Here is a 19,756-nt window from a genome sequence, read left to right as displayed (position 1 = left end):
AAAAATACTTGTGATACCACCATTTGGCCACTAGAGGAAGCCATTTGTATTCTCAACCTACCGTCTGTTGTTATTTCCCAGCGAAGAAGAATGTCATCCATGTTGTGAACTTAAGGAAAGCACATGAGGCAGTCTTTTCAAATTTGTTCATTACTCACACGTATTTAAAGCTTCGGGGAGTGACATAATTTCAAAATGAGTGACTTTTCGTCCCTCGGGCTCTCTGACTGGCTCATTAAACAGTGTAAGCAGTTGGGCATCAACAAACCGACTCCTGTCCAGGAAAACTGCATGCCAGCTATTCTACAAGGTAAGTCAAGTCATTTTTAGGACAACTACTTGCATAAATACTATCAACCTTATACAGTATGTTAATGTATTTTGGCAGATGTTTTAAAAGTTTGCACTCTTAATTAAGATAACGTCAATTTGTTGACCAGTGAAACACTTGGATGCAGTTGTCGTTTGCAGTTGTCGTTTACTGTTGATCTGACACAAAACGAAATTAAACATTTATTATTTTAAAACAAACAAACAAACAATAAAATGTCGCGGCAGTAGACAGAGGACCACCCTGTACAATTGCGATTTTTGCTCCTAGGTCGCGACTGTATGGGCTGTGCCAAAACCGGAAGCGGGAAGACAGCAGCGTTTGTGCTTCCGGTGCTACAGAAACTGTCAGACGACCCTTACGGCATCTTCTGCCTGGTACTGACGCCCACCAGGTGTGTGCTGCTGGATCACACTTCCTACACTTAAGTGTCATTTGCAGGAACATTCACATCATATATTTCAGGGAGTTGGCATACCAGATCGCAGAGCAATTTCGAGTCCTGGGGAAGCCGCTGGGCCTGCGCGACTGCATCGTCGTAGGTGGAATGGGTATGTGCGGTCAATGTGATCAGCAATATAGGCTCCAAATAAGGAATTTATGAGGTGCTGTGTTCACTAACAGACATGGTGACTCAGGCCCTGGAGCTTTCCAACCAGCCACACGTGGTCGTAGCCACGCCAGGCAGGCTCGCCGATCACATCCGGAGCTCCAACACCTTCAGCATGAGGAAGATTCAATTCTTGGTGAGTTCACCCAAAAAAAAAGATGGAAAGGAAAAGCCTGAAAAAGATGGATGTCCGCTTCATATTTAAGTCTTTGTCCTGCTTGGTGACATTTTGTCTGACAGATCTTGGACGAGGCAGACCGGCTGCTGGAGCAGGGCTGCACAGACTTCACCAAAGACCTGGAGGTGATCCTCGGGGTGCTGCCAGCCAAACGGCAGACTCTTCTGTTCAGTGCCACGCTCACCGACACGCTGCAGGACCTGAAGAGCATCGCCATGAACAGACCCTTCTTCTGGGAGAGCACGTCCGAGTGAGCGTCCCGTAGATCATGTAGCGCGACGACACCCGTGGTAGTCCGCCGCTTTACGTGTCGACGTTACTATCAGGACGCGCACGGTGGAGGAGTTGGACCAGAGGTTCATCCTGACTCCGGAGAAGGTGAAGGACGCCTACCTGGTCCACCTGATCCAGACCTTCACGGATGAGCACGACGACTGGTCCGTTATTATCTTCACCAACACGTGCAAGTAAGACCTGAGACCTGATGGAGGGAGAGAAACTACTTAAGCCACTTTTAACCCTGGAGAACCCAAGAACCCTTTTCTTCTTTGGAAAATTATGAATTATACATTAAATGACTGCTATAAATTCACTGAACACCAAAATATGTTTTTTCAATTTTAACCCTTTTTTTTTTAACTAGCTCAGAGTTGCTAATTTATCAAAATATATATATATATAACATACTCCTAGGCATTCTGCAACATGATATGAAATAGATTAACCAAAAAAAAAAACAATTTTACCATCTGATGGTTTGCTGAGAAGATGGTTTTGTTTGGATTGATTTCCAGCTCAACAAAACAGCATGTTGCCAGCCATCTTGTCACCACCACTCTGGCTCATGTAAGTGCAATATTCATCCACTAGATGGCCCCATGCAGGGGTCAGAAGTGGCACTCTGGACTTTTGAAGTTAAATTTGTAAAAAAAGAAAGAAAAAAGGTCTTTGTTATTTGAGTAGCAGAATTTATAGGGGCCAAATTTGACCCCGTGGGTTCTCCAGGGTTTTAATGATATTAATTGAGGTTTTAAAAATTTTTTCAGTTGTTTGAGGGTCATTTTACTCCTATAATTGTTTCATATGTAGGATTCTCTGTGGTCTAAAAAGATGTGGTTTTGATTTACCACAGGAGCTGTCAAATTCTCACCATGATGCTTCGGCAATTTGACTTCCCCACAATCTCCCTCCACTCGATGATGAAGCAGGTAAGGAACTCATTGGAACGACCCAAAACGGAGACTGATGAAAATGGCAGTGTGAGAGGTGAATATTCCTGTTTGGCATTCCAGAAACAACGATTCGCCAATCTCGCTAAGTTCAAGGCCAGCGTCTATAAAATCCTCATTGCCACAGATGTCGCTGCCAGGTAAGAAACTCCTATATAGTGGATTGTGGAGTATCCGTTTTCATGCACACTCACTCACCATTGACTTTGCGACAGGGGCTTGGATATTCCAACTGTACAGGTTGTCATCAATCACAACACCCCCGGATTGCCAAAAACCTACATCCACCGGGTGGGCCGAACAGCCAGAGCAGGTAGTCACAAGTTACCAGTAGGAATTAACAACAATGGGTGTATGTTCATGGAATCCTCACATTGTCCGTCTGACTCCTCTGCAGGCAGGAACGGAGTGTCCATCACGCTGGTGACGCAGTATGACATCCATCTCGTACATGCCATTGAAGAGCAAAGTCGTAAGTGGCTATGAACAATTCTCATGATCGACATTTTAGTTTAGTGTTTACTAATGGTAATGGGTATCTTCGTTTTTCTTCTTCTTCTCCAGAGACTAAAATGAAGGAGTTTGCAGTGGAGGAGAAAGAAGTCCTGAAGATCCTCACGCAGGTCAACGTGGCCAAACGAGAGTGTGAAATAGTATGCGCTTTGCTTCATTTGCTGCCGTTGAATCCATGGCTTAATGTTCAGTTTTCATCCAAAAAAAAAAAGACAATGAATGGCTTGTTTCACTGGAGTACCGTTTCCCCATAGAGACTGGAGTCTACAGATTTTGATGAGAAAAAGGAGATCAACAAGAGGAAGCAGATGATCTTGGAAGGAAAGGTACGTTTCCCCTTTTGAAATTAACTTTGTGTTAAGTTTCACATTCATGTTATTTGTCTTAAGAAATGGTGTGAGGAGTACTTAAAATCAATTATGTGCCGAGTAAAACGTATAGCATGGGAGTTGCATAAAAAAAAGAAGAAGTGAAAACTCTTCCTAGAACAAATGCTTTGAGGGTGACTTAATTGGCGAGGTTTATTTTTGTCTGATTCCAGGATCCAGACATGGAGGCAAAGAGGAAAGCTGAACTGGAGAAAATCAGGAACCAGAAGAAGAAGTTCCAAGAGCGGATCCAGAAGAACATTGAGGGACAGAAACGAGTACAGCTCAAAAGAAAGAGCAAACATATGAAGAAAAAGACTAAACAAGGAACAGATTAACACTTGTTGGGGCGGGGGGGTGTTGATCTTTTATTACTGTGCAATATCAAATACTTTGTGACCATCTGCAAACCAAATAGACATCAATTTTATACTATAAATGAAATACTCAGTTCTTGGCAGCATTTGAGTCGATCACTTCACAAGAAATGAGACTGCTTGCTTGTACTTCATATTTACATCATACTGATGGATGTCCCTTTAAGTGCTGCCTTAAGATGTTGACTATTCCATTGGGGGAAGAAAGTTCAACAGATCACTACACTTATACGATGCAAACACGTTGGCTCTGATAACAGAACGTAAGCAGTATTTATTTTATAAAGCCGTTGCATGTTAGAAACAGATCAAGCACAACTTTGCTACGAACGGTAAAAACTAAATCTATACTTGATAAAACTAGAACCACAAGCAGTCTGAAAATCTAATGAAGAAAACATTGCTGCTGGGAACAAATCGCTACAAACTAGTAAAAGTAGACACCCGACTGCGCTAAATAAACAACAAAAGCAAACTGAAATCAAGATGCAAACAAACTCCACAACACTGGCAAGTCTGCATTGCATTCATCAAAAGTCCACAAAAGAAAGTCTTCCGTCCTCCATTGATTTCACCCCAGAGAAGGAAGGTGGCTTCTATCATCTGGCTTCATTTCTATACTGTACGTATAAAAATAAAAGTTGTTTTTTTTTGGACCTGACAACTACAATACATTCACGCTTGCACTGCAGCCATTTATTTTTTATAAATGTATAGGCACTGATTCAAGGTCAAAAACTGCCATCGGCCAACCGGTCAGTGCTGACGGCCTCGTGTTCAGTTCTATCAGAGTGCATTTGAATTCCCTCAAAAAGGGTCCCTACGGATTTGGAGTTTGATAGCTGCAACTACCGATGTAAAAAAAAAAGTTCAACATTTGGAGATTTGGTCTCAAGTTTTCTTCTCTGGCTGAGTGACAACCATCAGCTTCTCTACGGCAACTGTGTTTATTTGCAGACCCAATTGTCCCTTCATGTCCATTTCTTCCCAAGCCACCTTCCTTTTCTTCCCATTGCGTGCGTGCGTGTATACTAATGAATAAGCTTCCTCCTTCACCTCAATGAATTCACATACAGTTCCCGATTTAAGCAAAGAGTTCACATATGGACTAGTCATCAACACTGCATTCAAAAGATTAAAGAGAGCAATAGCCTTGACTGAAACAGACTTGATATTCAAAGCTGGTCAGGTTCGATTAAATCACTTTTTTTTTTTGTCTTTTTCGATTTTGTGCTCAGTAATTGGAAAGCTACTTCAGAGAAGAAAATGGTCTCAAAAAAGTGCGGCATGGGTGGGAATTGTGTCATGCCTCGGAAAAAGTCTGAAATCCCCCTAAGCCAGTCCACCACTGACGCGTGGTGCAAAACCAGTCCATTAGAAGACCTTGTAAAAGAGCCCGTGGACTCCAAGGCAAATGGTAGGTTTCTCAGTTCCAGGCTCCAGATCGTCAGTGTCAAGCACAGAAAGTGTTTCCTCTCCGAGAGGGGGAGAGGGAGAATGTGTGTCGACTGCCGCTTTTCCTTCGGAGGCCGCTGAGGATTTTCGGACCCTTCTCCCAATATCGAACAAATTTAGATCGGTCCAGGACTTCTCATGAGTTGGACATTTTAGGATGTTTTTTTTCTTTTTGTTGCTTTGCCTGTTGGATCACTTTGCGCGATCCTGCCTCGTGCAAGTCTAGAGAACCAATTCTTCAAATTCAGCCGCAAAAACTTGGGGCGTCACCTGCCGTCTTTCCCGGCGTCTGCGAGGTGAAGGGTGTTTGTTGAACGTGTGGGTTGGCATTTGAGCCTCGAGGCCGTCGGCGTGCCCCCCTCGCTTCCCCTCCGCAGCTCGACAACACGTGGCCATCTTGTCGACTTCCCTCCTCGCTCGTCGCACCGCCGTCGGTGCCCGGCTCCTGCCCGTCCACCGGCCTTTTTGCCTCCTCCTCGCCCGTCTCTCCGTGCCCTCGTCTTCTACCCTCTTATTTCTCTCGCTGATCATTGGTTTGCTATTCCGTCGCTTTCACTCGGTGGTGCTTCGGTTGTAGCAGAGGAAAACAGGTATCCATTTTATGATTTTATTATTTCCCAGATTAAAAAGCTAGTGAACTAAGCTCAGCTCAAGCCTAGCTCACTTCTTCAAGCAACCTGCAAAGACGACAGCACAGTTGTTTAAAGCAAAATCAACGCAGCACAAATGCAGGTGCCTCTCGCTAAATTAGATTATAGATAGGTTCATTTCTACGCAACAAAAATATAAATGCAACAGTTTTGTTTTGCTCCCATTTTTTTATGAGATGGGGGGAGGGGGGTTCTGGGGAATCCCTGCACCTTTCAGAGTGGCCTTTTATTGTGGGCAGTCTAAGGCACACCTGTGCACAGTCATTATTTAATCATGACAAAACCACAAGATATTTCCGTGTGTGGTATGACTATATAATGAGTTTCCCTTTTGAATTGAATTATTGATCTGTAATGCAGTTATCAGGGTAATGCAAAATGAATTAAACATATTAAACTGCTTTAGTATATGAACAGTTTCAAATGTGAATATAGGCATTTGTGAATGTTTTTCTGGGGAATCAATTACATTTTTTCGCTGTTCAGATTGAGTTTTGCATGATATTCTAATTTACTGCGATGCACTTGCAGCTGCTTTCAGTAATGGTAGTTTATATCAATAGCATACAACTGATTGGCACATTCAAACAAATCCAAGCCAAATGTGCAAGTAGCAGCACTTACACTCTAGTACTGTGACAGGCCGGTCACCCCACCATGCTGGTATGCACGTTCACCCTGGTAAGTCGAGTCCTGGGACAAAGCTACGTCAATTTGGGACTTGAACTCGTCACCCAAGTAACTGTCCTGTAGAACGAGACAAAAAATGTGCTGGGAGTTAAAAACAAAACAACCTTCAAAAACATTTGATCTGAGGCAATGATTGTTGACCTCTGTGCCATGGCACAGACATTAGTATTTTCACAACTATGAGGCACACTTAAAAGTCAGAAATTTTCTCAAAAAACACCGCTGCACCTAATAGTGAGCCTTTTGTGTGCACCGAGTTCCAAAATCTTTAAATGTTGCTGTGTGACGACTTCAGTGAGCGCTCCGCTTGACTGTCTGTGTGGGAGCATTTCTGTCGACATATTGCTTATACACAGGAAATCCGGCCCTGGTTGAGGACTGGCAGGCATGAGAACCCGAAAGACTTAACTGAAAGATGACGTGAGTCTTTCAGTTTCTTATGCCTGCCAGTCTTCAACCAAGGCGGAGTTTCCTGTATATAAGATACAGTTGGACGTGTTGGTGCTCACTGCTTTGCTTTATGAAACTGCTAGAGTGTTTTACGCTATCTTTTTAAAAACATACGCTAGCATGCATGCCAGCTTATATTTTAGCGTGAAAGCATGCTACCATATGTTTTGAGCTAGCGTATGTTTAACCATGTCTGCGCCCAATAGTGCGGTGCGCCTTTTGTGTGTGTGTGATGCGTTACCTGAGACAGTTCCGGCTGGGAGAGACCAGGCTGGCTCATCTGGGAAGGCTGACTTATGGAGATGTAGCCTTGAGTCAGCGGCCCCTGCGAGAAGGGCTGGGAGGCCCCATCCTGGCTGGCTTGGCTGTTTGGCCCGTGACTGGCACCTTGGGCCGCCGAGCCGCGGGGCCTCTGGCGCCCGCCACGGCCTGGCTTATTGCCCTTCATAGCGCCACGGCCTGAATACATCACACAGGTCATGTAGAAGGATTTTAATTAGGGGTGTCAAAATTAGTGCATTCATTTTGAGTTCATTTAAAGTTCCTTTAAACACGCGATTAATGACCGCCCCTTACTAGGGGAACTCCAGTTGCAACCCAGCGGTCACGCCCATGTCAAAATTTAGGAGCAATTAGTGAATTTATGCATGGAAACGGGTCATGTTGTATTTTACCATTTTAAAAATGTGCAGAATTTCACAAGTTACTTCATGTTAAAGATTAGATAGCTCTCAATATGAAAAGAAAAATGCACTGAGATGTCACCAATGTCTTACAAATGCAATTATGCCACCTAGTGGCAGAAAAATGACCTAAACACAAATCAATACCACACTCGTTTTTTACAGTACAGTACATCTTTTTTTTTTAAATTTTATGAATTATGAAATTACTGTATCAATGACTAAAAGATGAAGCCATATTTCTATTAGTTTAACTTGCCCCTCCACAATTTTTTTTTACAATAGTATGAAAACAAATATTTTATTGTACATTAAGAACAGATATAAAATTGTTTTTTTTATCGCCAGTTAACTATTGAAGTCATGCGATTAATTACTATTAAAAAATTTAATTGCCTGACACCCCAAATTTGAATATTTCTCCACCATATGATGTGACTCAAAGGGCTTTCTATTCGCAGTAGCATACCTGCACCGGGGCCGTTAGTCTGGCCCAAGTAGCTGGGCGGAGGCATGGGGGGCATCACCAGGTTGAAGGGAATCGGGAGATTCATTGCGGCCATGTGACCAGGGCCCGCCCCAATCATCCCTATCTGGTCGTGAGTTTGGAAGTACATGTTGGACGGGCGACCAACTTCACAACAAAAAAAAGATTGAAGAATTAAATGCAGTCCTGAGGAAAACACGCTTGATGTGGATATTTTTACAAAAAATAATCACCAGTCCTGTTGCGGTCATAGGCAGAACCAGGAATAAGAGCTTCACGGGCGTCATACATCGCAGTGCTTATGAAACGTCCGCCCTAAAACACCACACCAAAGGGGGGAAAAAAAACATTGTTTTTTTGTTTTGTTGTTGAGTAGCAGAAGTGAAATGTTTCTAGAGTGCGGAGTCACAGCGTTGTCATCTTCCGAGCAACTCACAGGATTGATAGTGTTGACCAGCTTGTGTGGCTTGCTGAACTGCATGAGGCTCTCCCTCAGGTTGTTGAGAGGTCCCTCCACCAGGACTTTCTGCTCTTTGTAGTTGTTCAGCAGGTTGTTCCACAGTGGCTGCTTAGAAAGCGCCTTGGGGTTCCCCACAATAATCACTCCGTATCTTCACAAAGAGGCAGAAAGTAATTTCAGAGGGAAAAAAATAAGTTTTTTCTGCACTGACAATAAATAAAACCAAAAGTAGAGGTGTGTTGTGTGTTATTTGGAAATGGTCAGTGTTTCTTTACTTGGCTCTGGTCAAAGCCACATTAAGTCGCCGTGGATCATTCAAGAAGCCGATGCCCTGATGCTCGTTGGCACGAACGCAAGACAGGATGATGAAGTCTTTCTCTCTGCCCTGGAAGGCATCCACACTTGCGATTTCCACTTGCTGTGGGTTAAGAGAACACAACAGTGTTACTTGGATGCAAAATCTTTCATAGTGGAAAAGAATATTTAAGGAAACAAGAAAAAAAAAGTGGTGTGTTTTGGGGCTGGGGGATGTACCTGATAGAGTTTAGTGTGCAGAGAGCCACTGAACTGCATATATTGGACCAGGTAGGAACGCTGACCCTCATATGGGGTGATGATCCCAATCTGGTCAGGCTTGGCACCCGCCTTCAACAGCCTGGTGGTGATTTTCTCCACATTTGCAGCCTCAGTCCTTATAAGAGGGGGAAAAAACGAATTCACTGAATCCAACAAAGGCTTGACTGTTAAATTCTAAATGTGAGCACAAGTGATTTTGATAATCAATTAATCTAAAGAGCCCACATTATTTTACCTCCCAATGTATGTTGTGTGGAATGTTACCTGTTCAGGTAGGAGGTTCCAGAGCTAGCAATTTCCTCCTGACCCTGAGTCACATAAAAAAACATGGGCTTGTCTGGCTGTGGCCACTGGAAGTCAAAGCCCTTCTTGATGCGATCAGCTGAAAAGAGCAGAAAGAGCTTGTGTTTTTTGTATGTTATTCTTCTTGGTTCTGTTCCCACAGCACAACAAATTTGACAGCCGCAAACCTGCCGTGACGCCATTCTGCAAAGAGCCCTCGTAGAAGATGTTTGAGGGGAAGGCGCTGAGAGCTGGATGCATCCGGTACTGGACCTGAAGGCGAATTGGCCGGATCCCCAGAACCACCAAGCGCTCAAACAGGGACTGGGACAATCCTGCCTTGGCTGCCTTCTTACACATCACCACAGGACCAAGCTGGCAGTGGTCACCAACCAGGATGAGCTACACAATGGCCAAAATTGGTGAATGTAATGACATGTAACAGTTGGCAAAAAGATTATTAACAAGCACACTATATTTTCACTAACATACAGTTGTACTTTTTTTGTTGACAGTGAACATTTTGAACAAAAACATTCAATTCTAGTCGAGTTCAGACACTAATGTACTATTAGAGTAATAAGACTAAGTTTGAAAATCTGGTTTGAATTGGACTTTCCACTAAGCTGATAGTTTTATCAGATCGGCCGATATTTTGCAAATTCTGTTCATTTTGTGATCGGCCGTAATTTCTAGTGATAGACCGATGTGGTTTTTTTCCCCCTGGGCTGATACGGATACCGATTATTAGTAGTCTGGGAGGCCGATAATCGATATAGATTTGCAGTAAGAGAGAAAATATTTGTCAACATTTAAAAAAATAACTTTCATTTATACTATCCCTGTATTCAAATTTTCAACACTTTGAAGGTTTCTCTTTTAATTTTAAACATAATGACAAACGAATAGTCAGTTTTGTTTAAAAATTATAACAAAAATTGCAGGGAGCTTTCAGGGTCATCTGCATGTCTTAAGCGAAATTAAAAATTAAACAAGTAATTCATCTGAAAAAAAAATGTAGGGAGTTCCCAGTGTCAGCGTCATATTTTATAAAGCAAAGTGGAAATTAAACAAAAATACACAAATGAATGGTTACCTGTATCTCACTGAGCAACAAATGCATGTGAATGTAGCTAATTTGGGGTTTTCGTCATGGTTCGTAAAAGGTTTCAAAAGATCTTTGCAGACAGTAGAAAATTTGTCTGAACATCTTACAAATTGCACTGAAACCCCCAAATTTGCTACATTGACCGCTCAGTGAGATACCAGCTATAGCGGCCTTAAGATTGGTAAAAGGGGCCAATGCCGATATTTGTCAAAATTCCAAACACTGCACCGATAATTGGCCTGGCCGATCGGTTTTCATTGGTTTATCCCTAGTCATTTCATAATTTACAGATCAATGACCTCGAATTGAGACATTACAGACACTAACTGACGTATTAACTCCTCGTGTGCATCTGCAAAACAATACCTGCAACGTATCTGTAATGATATTGCAAATATGGTGGCCTGAAGAATCAAATACATTGATGTTTATTGTTTAAGTTTGGGAATTGATCTTAGTGTTGTCAGAAGCATCGACAGCTTTAACGGTATTAATCCCCACATTACTGTGCACGTGCTTTTTGTCGTCTTTGTGTGTATTTTTGCTTGGAAATATCAATCTGTTGGGTAAAGCCAACAAATTTCCTTCTATATTCTTAACAACTTTTGTTTTAAAAAACAAACCTGCTTTGCTCCTAGTACAACCGGCACCATACACTCAGGCTCTGTGGCCTGGGTGCTCTCATCAATCAGGATGGAGCGAAACTGCATCTTGGCCAGGCGAGGGTCCCCTGCGCCAACGCAGGTGCAGCAGATCACGTCCGCGTTCTGAAGCAAATGACATAGAAAATGACAAATCTCGACCTCAAAGTCAACTGAGCAGCTTCAAATTAAAAGGCTACGAAAAGACCACATTTAGAGACTGGCCATTTTGGTCAGACTCACCATTAGCAGTTCCCTCTCAGCAGTGCGTTTCAAGGCCCTGTAGCGCTTCTCGTCGGCAGAAGACAGCTCGCCAGTCTCATCCTTCAGCTGCTGAAGTTTCTGAAGTTCTGGCATGCTACAATGAAACCATCACAGGGTGATTACAGAAGACCCGCATAACGCTGCCAAATTCAAATACAGGGGGTCCTTGGTTTAGGATGGTACTGACATTTCATGGTCACAAATAAAAATAAATCATTCGGTTGCCGCCGTACTTGCATTTTTCCGTTTGATTTAGATTTATGGCTTGGAAGTGCGTTACAAATAAATTATTATAATTATGACTTTATTATTCCATTACCATATGTTGGACCCTCTTTACTGTAGTCAAAAAGCGCAAGTGATAATAGCAACACAAAATATAAAGATGTGCTTATGTTTGCAAGGTTTCTTGTTATTAACAGTAGAGCAGAAGGACTAGATTTTCACAGACTGACCTGTCCATATTGCTGATCTGGTTATGCAATGCTAGGAAAGACACTGGTGACTCAATAGCCTCACGGCTTTTAGCACACAGCCTGACCACCTTAAGGCCAGTCTTGTCAATCTTCTCGGTTAGCTGGTCCACTGCAATGTTACTGGGAGCGCACACCAGGACTGGTCTACAAAGACAGGAAGGGGAGGGGCATACAGAGACCTTAACAGTAGATATTGACTAGCATGAAATACAAAACTGAGAAGTACTGTAAGAAGAAGCAACTCAAAAGGGTTGTTACCCATTTCCCTGACGTGACAGGTGATAGACAATAGTGGCAGAGGTAACAGTCTTGCCGGTGCCAGGTGGACCCTGGATAAGGCTGAGAGGCCTCTGCAGCACCGTCTTCACAGCATACACCTACACATGCAAACACACAATTAATAGAACAGATTACAAATAAAACAACATAAGGGCTTAAATAATCCAGAGACAATAAATTCATTAAAACATGAATTAATCACCACTGGAGATGATATCCAAAGAAGGCAAATCAAAATAAAACAGTCTGACCTGTGAGTGATTGAGGTCAGGTAGGCCCTGGGCAGTGAAGCGTTTGGGCAGCTGACACTTGATGGTGACATCTTCCACCTCGTGACCCAGAAGTTTGTGGTAGATGTATCCTGACACTGAGGTTTCATCTACAGCAAAGGTCTTCAGAGCACTCTGCATTCTGCAATAAAACGAGCATGGATGATTAGCGTCAATTGTCTGACACGGATGACGACCATCTATTAAGAACTAGAAACGACAAGCCACAGCTGGTATGGGATTACTCATCACTAGGGAACGTGACAAATGCTGTGTCTACCAAGTCATGTTAGTTCAAAACGTTTTTCATATACAGTAAAACATTTTTTTAATCCTGTAATGTTTATGAATGTCCAATTGCCGCAGTTCAAGGGCAGAATTCCAATTTTCAGTCTTAGCTAGCAAAAAAGAAGATGTGACCAGGTTCTGTGGCTGGAATGAAATTATCCACGATAAATTACCGTCTCATTTGAACAGGCTATTTTTTCCATGGATTTGATATATGACAATCTTGATTACCTCTTTTTAAACTACATATTAGGGCTGCACGATTTTGGAAATGATTTTATAGCACTTTTTATGAATATTTTTGCATCAAGGACAGTATTGGCCATTTTGGACAGTCACGTGATCATTGTGACGTTTCGCTTGCATAAAACGCGCATAATATGACATGGCCGCTCAACAAAGAATTATTGCATCCCACGACGGACATAAAAAGTGGAATTACGCCCTATACTCCTATAGCAAAGAAGCTCTTCTTCAAAAGCAGTACAGCCACAGAGGACTCGCCAAAGATTTGAATCCAGCCGAAAACCGGATGAAAGTGGCCGACTCATAGCGTGTTAAAGTTGTGGACCGTCTGCAAGTTGCATGTTACAGAGGCTCAAATTACTAGTCAAGTCACCATTGACATTGCTGGAAATATAATTTGTGGACGTTCCCCAACCTGAACTGTAAACATCCGGGTGACTTTTACTTTGCTAGGCCAATCTACATGTTTGTGTACCAAGCACGCTTTAGCCCACATTAGGAGAGGCCACCCACACGGAATGACATGAAACCTGATGTGCTGAGGATTTTACTCTGATCAGAATTGGCGCAGTAATTGGGATAGAAGACGGCCTTTTCTTGCCAATTACGTCAGCAAACTCCCATTGAAATGAACGAAGGCGACTTTCATTTACACATGGGATACGTTCACCACGGTATGTTCTTATTTTGATACTAAATCGGTTTAAAAGAAAATTCAGCGAATAAGATGCCAGAGATATTTGCACTTTTACTCTTTGTACACAATGCCTAATCCAATACTGGAAAATGAGTTATAAGTCTTGTATCGCTTTAAGATGTATGTCTTTCCATTTCAACGTTACAGTAACCATAAAAAAACAACACTGCTTAGCAAAATGATTCAAGGTTTTTTGCCAGGAAGACGAACATGTTCACTTTGGCGGATTTTAAACAAGTGCCGGTATGCTGGCATGTAACTACTATGCCCGAGGCACGTTAAAAAGTCTCTCGGGTGAGCTGCTTGCGGGTATACAAACTGAGGTACTTTCTGGCAAGCTGCGGTAATAACTTTGTGGCGCTTGGAAGTTTTCTCGTAAGGTGTGACGCTCGCAAAACTGTCGTTAATGATTATCGATTTGCTATTTTACAGCTTGCCTTCACGTTAGTGGAATTGGGACTCTGAAGACTGCTGTGTAGATTGGTTGCGTTTTCTCTGTTCCACTGTTCTTTGACATCACTTGCGCAGTACTTGCGCCTGTGAGAAGTCATCTTTCCTGAAGCCAAAGTAGTCCCATATTGCAAACGTGCTATTCTTTTTAGGCACAAATAGTTCATTGCTTTCATCCTCGTTCATTTCTTCCTTTCCCGCGTCTGCTATTTATTTTTCCTCCGTCTACGGCTGCGGGACAGGACACATGTGGTCCTCTCCAGCCAATAAGAGAGCAGTATCTAGCGAGGTAAGTGGCGATGTGCATTTAAGGTCGCATCTGATTGGTTGAACTTGAATAAACGTCAATGCGTGCAACGAAGCATACAGTACCATAAGAAAAGTTTGAATTTATCGCCCGTCTTTGCGATGAGCATATTGCATGTGCCATCATCGCGATGACTGTATTTTTTTTTTATATTTCGTGCAGCCCTCCTACATATGTATTAAAAAATTCCTTCAGCCTTCCCTAATTACATTTTAACACAACATCACATCATGATAGGTAATACCAGCAGTCATTAGATGTTACTTAAGAGCTGCTGAAACATATCTAAACATCTGGCATGGGCCTTTACCTGTCAAAGGAAGTGGCCTTCCACACAAAGTCCACCTGGAAGTTATGGGGAATTTCCACAGGGGCTCCAACACTGCTCCGCAGTTCAATAGCAATTTCATCCCCATAGTCTGTAAAAGGAAGCTGTTAAGGAATTCTTCATCTTTGAAACGCAACTATACAAACACAGCTGTAAAATCACAGTAACGCCATGAGGTGGTGAATGGCCCGGTCTGTACAAATGCTGGAAAGAGGCAGGTTATAGTACAAGACGAGCTTCAAGCCAGAAATAAAGAATTTGTGATTGGTTGGTGATGTACCAGCCTTTAAACAATAGTAAATATGCATCAAATAGTGCTCTTGCCAATGTGGATTTGATTGGACATGTATTAATTTCTCCTCAGAGATAAAGGTTGCTCTTTTTCTGAAGTAAGAGGGTGAACTGACACTGAAACTGCCAACCGTGAAAAAGATACTGTCCGGAACCTTGATGACATGGCCGATCCCTTTCCACAGTGGCGCCAAGTCTCCCTTGTAGCGCAGGCAGATCTCATCACCTTGCATCAAGCGCATATCTGATTTTGCCAGAAGAGAACAGAATGGGTATTGTATTAGTATGATTCACATCTAAACTAAAAAAAATGGCCTTGCTAATGAGTCCACTGACACAATTTGTAAAAAATAAAAGTAAAAAATAAAAATAAAAAATAATTTAAAAAAAATAAATAAATAAAAAATAAAAAACCTGACTCGAAGTCAGTAAAAAACATAACCAAGCATGCATCCATGCTACTAAATGATGACGGTTGGAGGAAGTTGTGCGCAGTCAGTGGGAGGAGATAAGATGAGGATCTTTCTGCATGACTGGGAAGTAGTAAATCTCAGGAATTACCACCTGAATCGGTCTTCGGGAGAGTGAAATATGCAATCCGCTTCTTATTCAGTCCCAAGTCCCACCTTACTGTTATATTATCTTGGGTCTGCAAAAGGAAAATATGAAAACAGAGAGATAATGATTTAATCAAATGCATAAAGAAGTGAATACTGAAGTGCGAAGATAAAAAATAATAATAATAATCAAGCAACAGAGGCAGGTAATAAATAATAATAAATTGAGCTATGTACACAGTAAATTTGAAAAACTGCAGTATAAGTACATCTTTGTATTTACAAATATGAGAAGATTCTTAAAAATGAGAGTCACAACACAAATACCTGAGACTCCTTAAGCTTCTTATCATAGTCAGCCTCCAGTTTGACCAAAGGACCAAAAATATTTTGGTACTGGTAGGCATCCTCATAGCGCAGCAACACGTGTTGGGGCTCCTCATCTACGCCTGGCTTCTCCAAGTCCTCCAAAGTGGCAGTGGGGTTGTCCTGAAGCAAAGACAATAAGCATTAAAACTGCTGTGCCACTGATTGACACTAATTTCAGCTTCTAAAGTCTCTTGCATCATCAAACGAAGGTATCTTAGTGAATAGCCTTTGAGCATATACAATGCCTAACCTTCCAGAGTTCCTCCAGCTTGTTGATCTGCTGGGCAGTGATCTGCCGGGCACGCAGCTGCTCCTGCTCCGATGGGATCTTCACCAGCCATGAGAGAAAACAGCGGTCTTGGATCAGCGGCTGCCACTGGGAGCTATCCCAATTGATGTCTTTCAGGCTACTCTGGCTGGCACAAGGCTGTCTGCGAGGAGATGTAATGTTCAGACAGACAGACCATATTAAACTTGAGGCCTTCTTGCCTACTGTGTTCAGTAGTTTCACAAGTCCATTTCAATTACCCAGTTAATGGCCAAAAGAAAATCCTATTTACGTTTAACAGTCAAATATTGCCAGAAGCATAGCTTTGAAAATAAACCTACAATTAAAAATCTTTGAAATGATGACAAATAGATGGCTACTGTTAGGGCTGTGCAATTACCGGTAATCGGAATCCAATTACACTTATTACACCCCACAATTACAAAATTGCCATAATCGTGTAAAAAAAAAAAGGGGGGGGGAAGATTATTAATACTACTTTTGAGTTGTTTAAATTTATATATTTGCACATTTTTATTTTAAAAAGACTAATTTAATAAATTGTGTTTGCTCCAAAAGGAACTTACATAATTACAGTGTTTCAAATAATTGTATTTGTCTTAATATTTTTAAATGTTTAAACATTTTCTTGTTTTGTACCAAAAAATAATCGTTTGAATAATCACAATTTCAATTATTACCAAAATAATCTGGATTATTATTTTTTCCATAATTGAGCAGCCCTAGCTACTGTTCCACTTTATTATCTATTCAGACATGAAATGCTGACCATCCGTTATCTAAGCATCAAGACACTAGAAACTCATCTGGCGTTAAGAGAGAATAAATTTTAAGGACACTGTGTTTCAGTTCAAATCGGCTACAGTCACGGTCACTTACCTACAAAGAAGCACCACTACAGAATCAGCCTTGGCAGGGATGAAACCCAGGAGGAAGACATTGCGACACCCGCAGTTGTAACACTCCAGCACAGTCTCTCCCAAAGGTCCATCTTTGTGAAGTGTCACCTCTTTGCATTTGGCTCGCACCAGATGGTTCACTATGTGGCTACAGGTGTCAGGAGTTGAGAATGATTACAAAGTTTGCATTTCATGTTTTCGGTCATACAGTGGGACCTCTGAGTTCAAATAGTTTAAAGGTCATATGATGGTAGGTACCGCAGCAATAATAAGATAATGGTGAAGAGGAAAAGAGTGATGATAACAGAAATGAAAAATATGTACCACTCCACAACATCAATTGACAAGCGTAACTTGTCAAGTGGGTGAGTAAATGTTGCCTCCACCAGTGAAAAAGCAATTGAATCTCTGTGTGCGTGTATGTGTTTGTGAGAGGGATAATTTATCCAGTAGTAGCTTTGCTCAAGGTTAGAGGCAGAGCTGCATGAGTTTTCTTGGAGGCAAAGAACAGGCGACATTAGAACGCATCATCATCATTGCGATGCAAAAAAACAACATCTGTTGCTTATGCTCAGAACAATGGGGCTAAAGTGACTTTCATAATTCATAAATTTTTTTTGTTGCAGTGGCACAGTTCTGAGTAGTGTTAATGTGAAGAGACTCACTTTCCAGATACACGCGGCAATCCTCCCCGTGCATGTTGACCACTGCGTCACACATCCTTTACGCGTTAAGTTAGACCTATTTTTTACATTTGTATCACTGTTAGAAATATTATGAAATTCAATGTAAACTCGCCTCTTGAACATGCCTGCTTGAAAAGGTGAGCAGTTTTATCATAAAGCGTTTAACTTCCTATTACTCTTGTACAACAGTTAAGAATTCTCATTACTTGCCTGCCTACAAGTGTGTTAATAAAGATTTTATGGCGCTGGTAGTCTGACTCTGCAACATGTTATTTCCTATGGGGAAAGTATTTCTTACATATGAAGAAAGTCAGAGGTTGACCAGCATCCTTGAGCAGATTGTGTTCTGGCATTTTAAGTTCCACTAAGGTGCGGCTAGGATGCCTACAGACCTGCCAGAAGTATTTCCACGTCCATTGCAGAACCACTTCTTGCTGGTGTTGCAGTAAACCACACAGGCTGGATCGTGAATGCCACAATAGCTGAAAAATAAAATACAATTTTTTGACATCTGGAGTTTAACACATGCAGTAAAATAGAAAATAAACAGATACACATGGGTTTAATGTTCTCAAATAGGCTGTTAAATTAATAGGCTTATGATAGAGTGGAGCCAAACTATATTTAAAGAAAAAAAATGTAATGGCAATATTTTGTTATGCATACATACAGTACTTCCACAAAATTAGAACGACCTTAGAGGAAGTGTGTCTGAAGGCTGATGGCCGCAAGTCATCACAGTGTACTGTAGTTATTTGCAGAAGGCACAGACTGGCCATTTCCAGTATTGTAGTAGAAACATGAACAAAAGTAAAGACTGTTATTACACTTGGAGGAGTTCATTAATTGCACATCCAAGCCCTCATTTCCTCCTCTAGAAGCAGAATCTAAGAAAATTAAATTTAGTTAATAAGTTTAACTTTGGTTGTGTATGTGGATCGCTATAGCTCAACTAACTGCATTTGGGCAATGTGTTGCTGTCAAGTGTACCTGCAAGCATGCACGGGCAGGTCCTTGGTGTAGTAGGCATCTTCTTCATCCTCCTCAAAATTGAGTTCTGCCAACAGCTGACTTGCTTTAGCCACAGAATCTTCTACTCCGCCGTTATGGAGCCCCTCATCGGGACCGTTAACCTGCAGCACAACTCAAGCTTTACCTCGACCATAACATGGCGATAACGTGTTATGCTAACAACTTGAAGCTAATATTAGCGGCGAGAAATCACATTGCGGAAAAGGCGCTCTAACAAAGTTTCGCTGAGGGCGCCATATTGTCAAAACGCGTGTTTTCTACCACAGTCAATTCGGTAACAAATATGTGGGTTGAGTTAAATCAAATGTTTACACCAAACGAAGGTACGCATGAATACTTTGGAGGTTAGTCGGAAGGGTGGCTTAGCAACAAGCTAACAGTCGCGCACGTCCAATAATAATAGCAGGTTAGCATAGCATGCAACGCTTTAGCTGCTACGCTAACTAGCTTCGGCTAACGTCAGTACAGCGCGCGATGATGTTTCTTCCTAGCAAACACAGTGATGCAAACCTGTCCGTCCAGCTGACTCTGAGTCTGGCCCTGTGTCTGAGTCTGGCTCGGGAGGGTGAAGTCGGTAAAGTCGTATTCGGAGCCCTGGGTGTCTGCTCCGAGCAATTCGGCTTCCTCGGTGTCCAAGAAGGTGAGGGTCTGGGAGCTTGGCCCGTACGCCTCCACACTCATCTCGACTCAACTTTTGGTTCACTCAAGTGTTTTCAGGCGCTTCGTCCAAATAGTTCTGCAGTCCGCACCGTATGTGCTTGTCGCTACGGGGACGTGAAGTCGACTCGAAAAGTCAGACGATAAACCCGGAGGTAAAATGGTTCCGAACAGATCCTCGATGGAGGTCCAGTAGCGACGGATTGCTGTGCGGCGCTCGACGTGTGACGTCCCAGTACGTTTACAGTGAGCAGCAGAGAGAGGCGATTACATGAAGAGCTCTC

The 19,756-nt window shown here is 42.2% G+C and overlaps 2 protein-coding genes across 3 annotated transcripts; one reads left to right on the top strand and one right to left on the bottom strand.

The window, feature by feature from the left end:
- The first annotated feature begins 65 nt into the window (after positions 1–65).
- On the top strand, positions 66–3,690 carry ddx49 (DEAD (Asp-Glu-Ala-Asp) box polypeptide 49). Its single transcript, XM_077583459.1, has 13 exons — positions 66–310; positions 602–725; positions 797–882; positions 956–1,077; positions 1,182–1,369; positions 1,446–1,586; positions 2,252–2,327; positions 2,412–2,488; positions 2,564–2,661; positions 2,746–2,820; positions 2,913–3,001; positions 3,116–3,187; positions 3,403–3,690. The coding sequence occupies exons 1-13, from the start codon at positions 196–198 to the stop codon at positions 3,565–3,567; spliced, it is 1,428 nt and encodes a 475-aa protein (XP_077439585.1). The 5' UTR covers positions 66–195; the 3' UTR covers positions 3,568–3,690.
- LOC144062264 (regulator of nonsense transcripts 1) lies at positions 3,585–19,756 on the bottom strand. 2 transcript variants are annotated; one of them, XM_077583453.1, is made up of 24 exons: positions 19,326–19,756; positions 18,774–18,916; positions 18,176–18,265; positions 17,078–17,245; positions 16,160–16,340; positions 15,868–16,029; positions 15,545–15,632; positions 15,129–15,227; positions 14,675–14,783; positions 12,359–12,518; positions 12,087–12,205; positions 11,808–11,972; positions 11,332–11,446; positions 11,071–11,214; positions 9,528–9,741; positions 9,322–9,439; positions 9,016–9,172; positions 8,757–8,899; positions 8,458–8,632; positions 8,255–8,336; positions 8,004–8,168; positions 7,093–7,310; positions 6,336–6,458; positions 3,585–5,738 (listed from the first exon to the last, which is right to left on the bottom strand). In XM_077583453.1, exons 1-23 carry the CDS (start codon positions 19,494–19,496, stop codon positions 6,339–6,341), a joined length of 3,306 nt encoding a protein of 1,101 aa, XP_077439579.1. In that variant the 5' UTR covers positions 19,497–19,756; the 3' UTR covers positions 3,585–5,738; positions 6,336–6,338. The 2 variants fall into 2 exon arrangements, with proteins under 2 accessions (XP_077439579.1, XP_077439580.1); XM_077583454.1 differs by having other exon boundaries at positions 15,548–15,632.

This window comes from Vanacampus margaritifer, chromosome 13 (assembly GCF_051991255.1).
Source record: "Vanacampus margaritifer isolate UIUO_Vmar chromosome 13, RoL_Vmar_1.0, whole genome shotgun sequence".
NCBI classification, from domain to species: domain Eukaryota; kingdom Metazoa; phylum Chordata; class Actinopteri; order Syngnathiformes; family Syngnathidae; genus Vanacampus; species Vanacampus margaritifer.
Note: the sequence above shows the minus strand (reverse complement) of the source record. Positions and strands in the feature narration are given on the sequence as shown.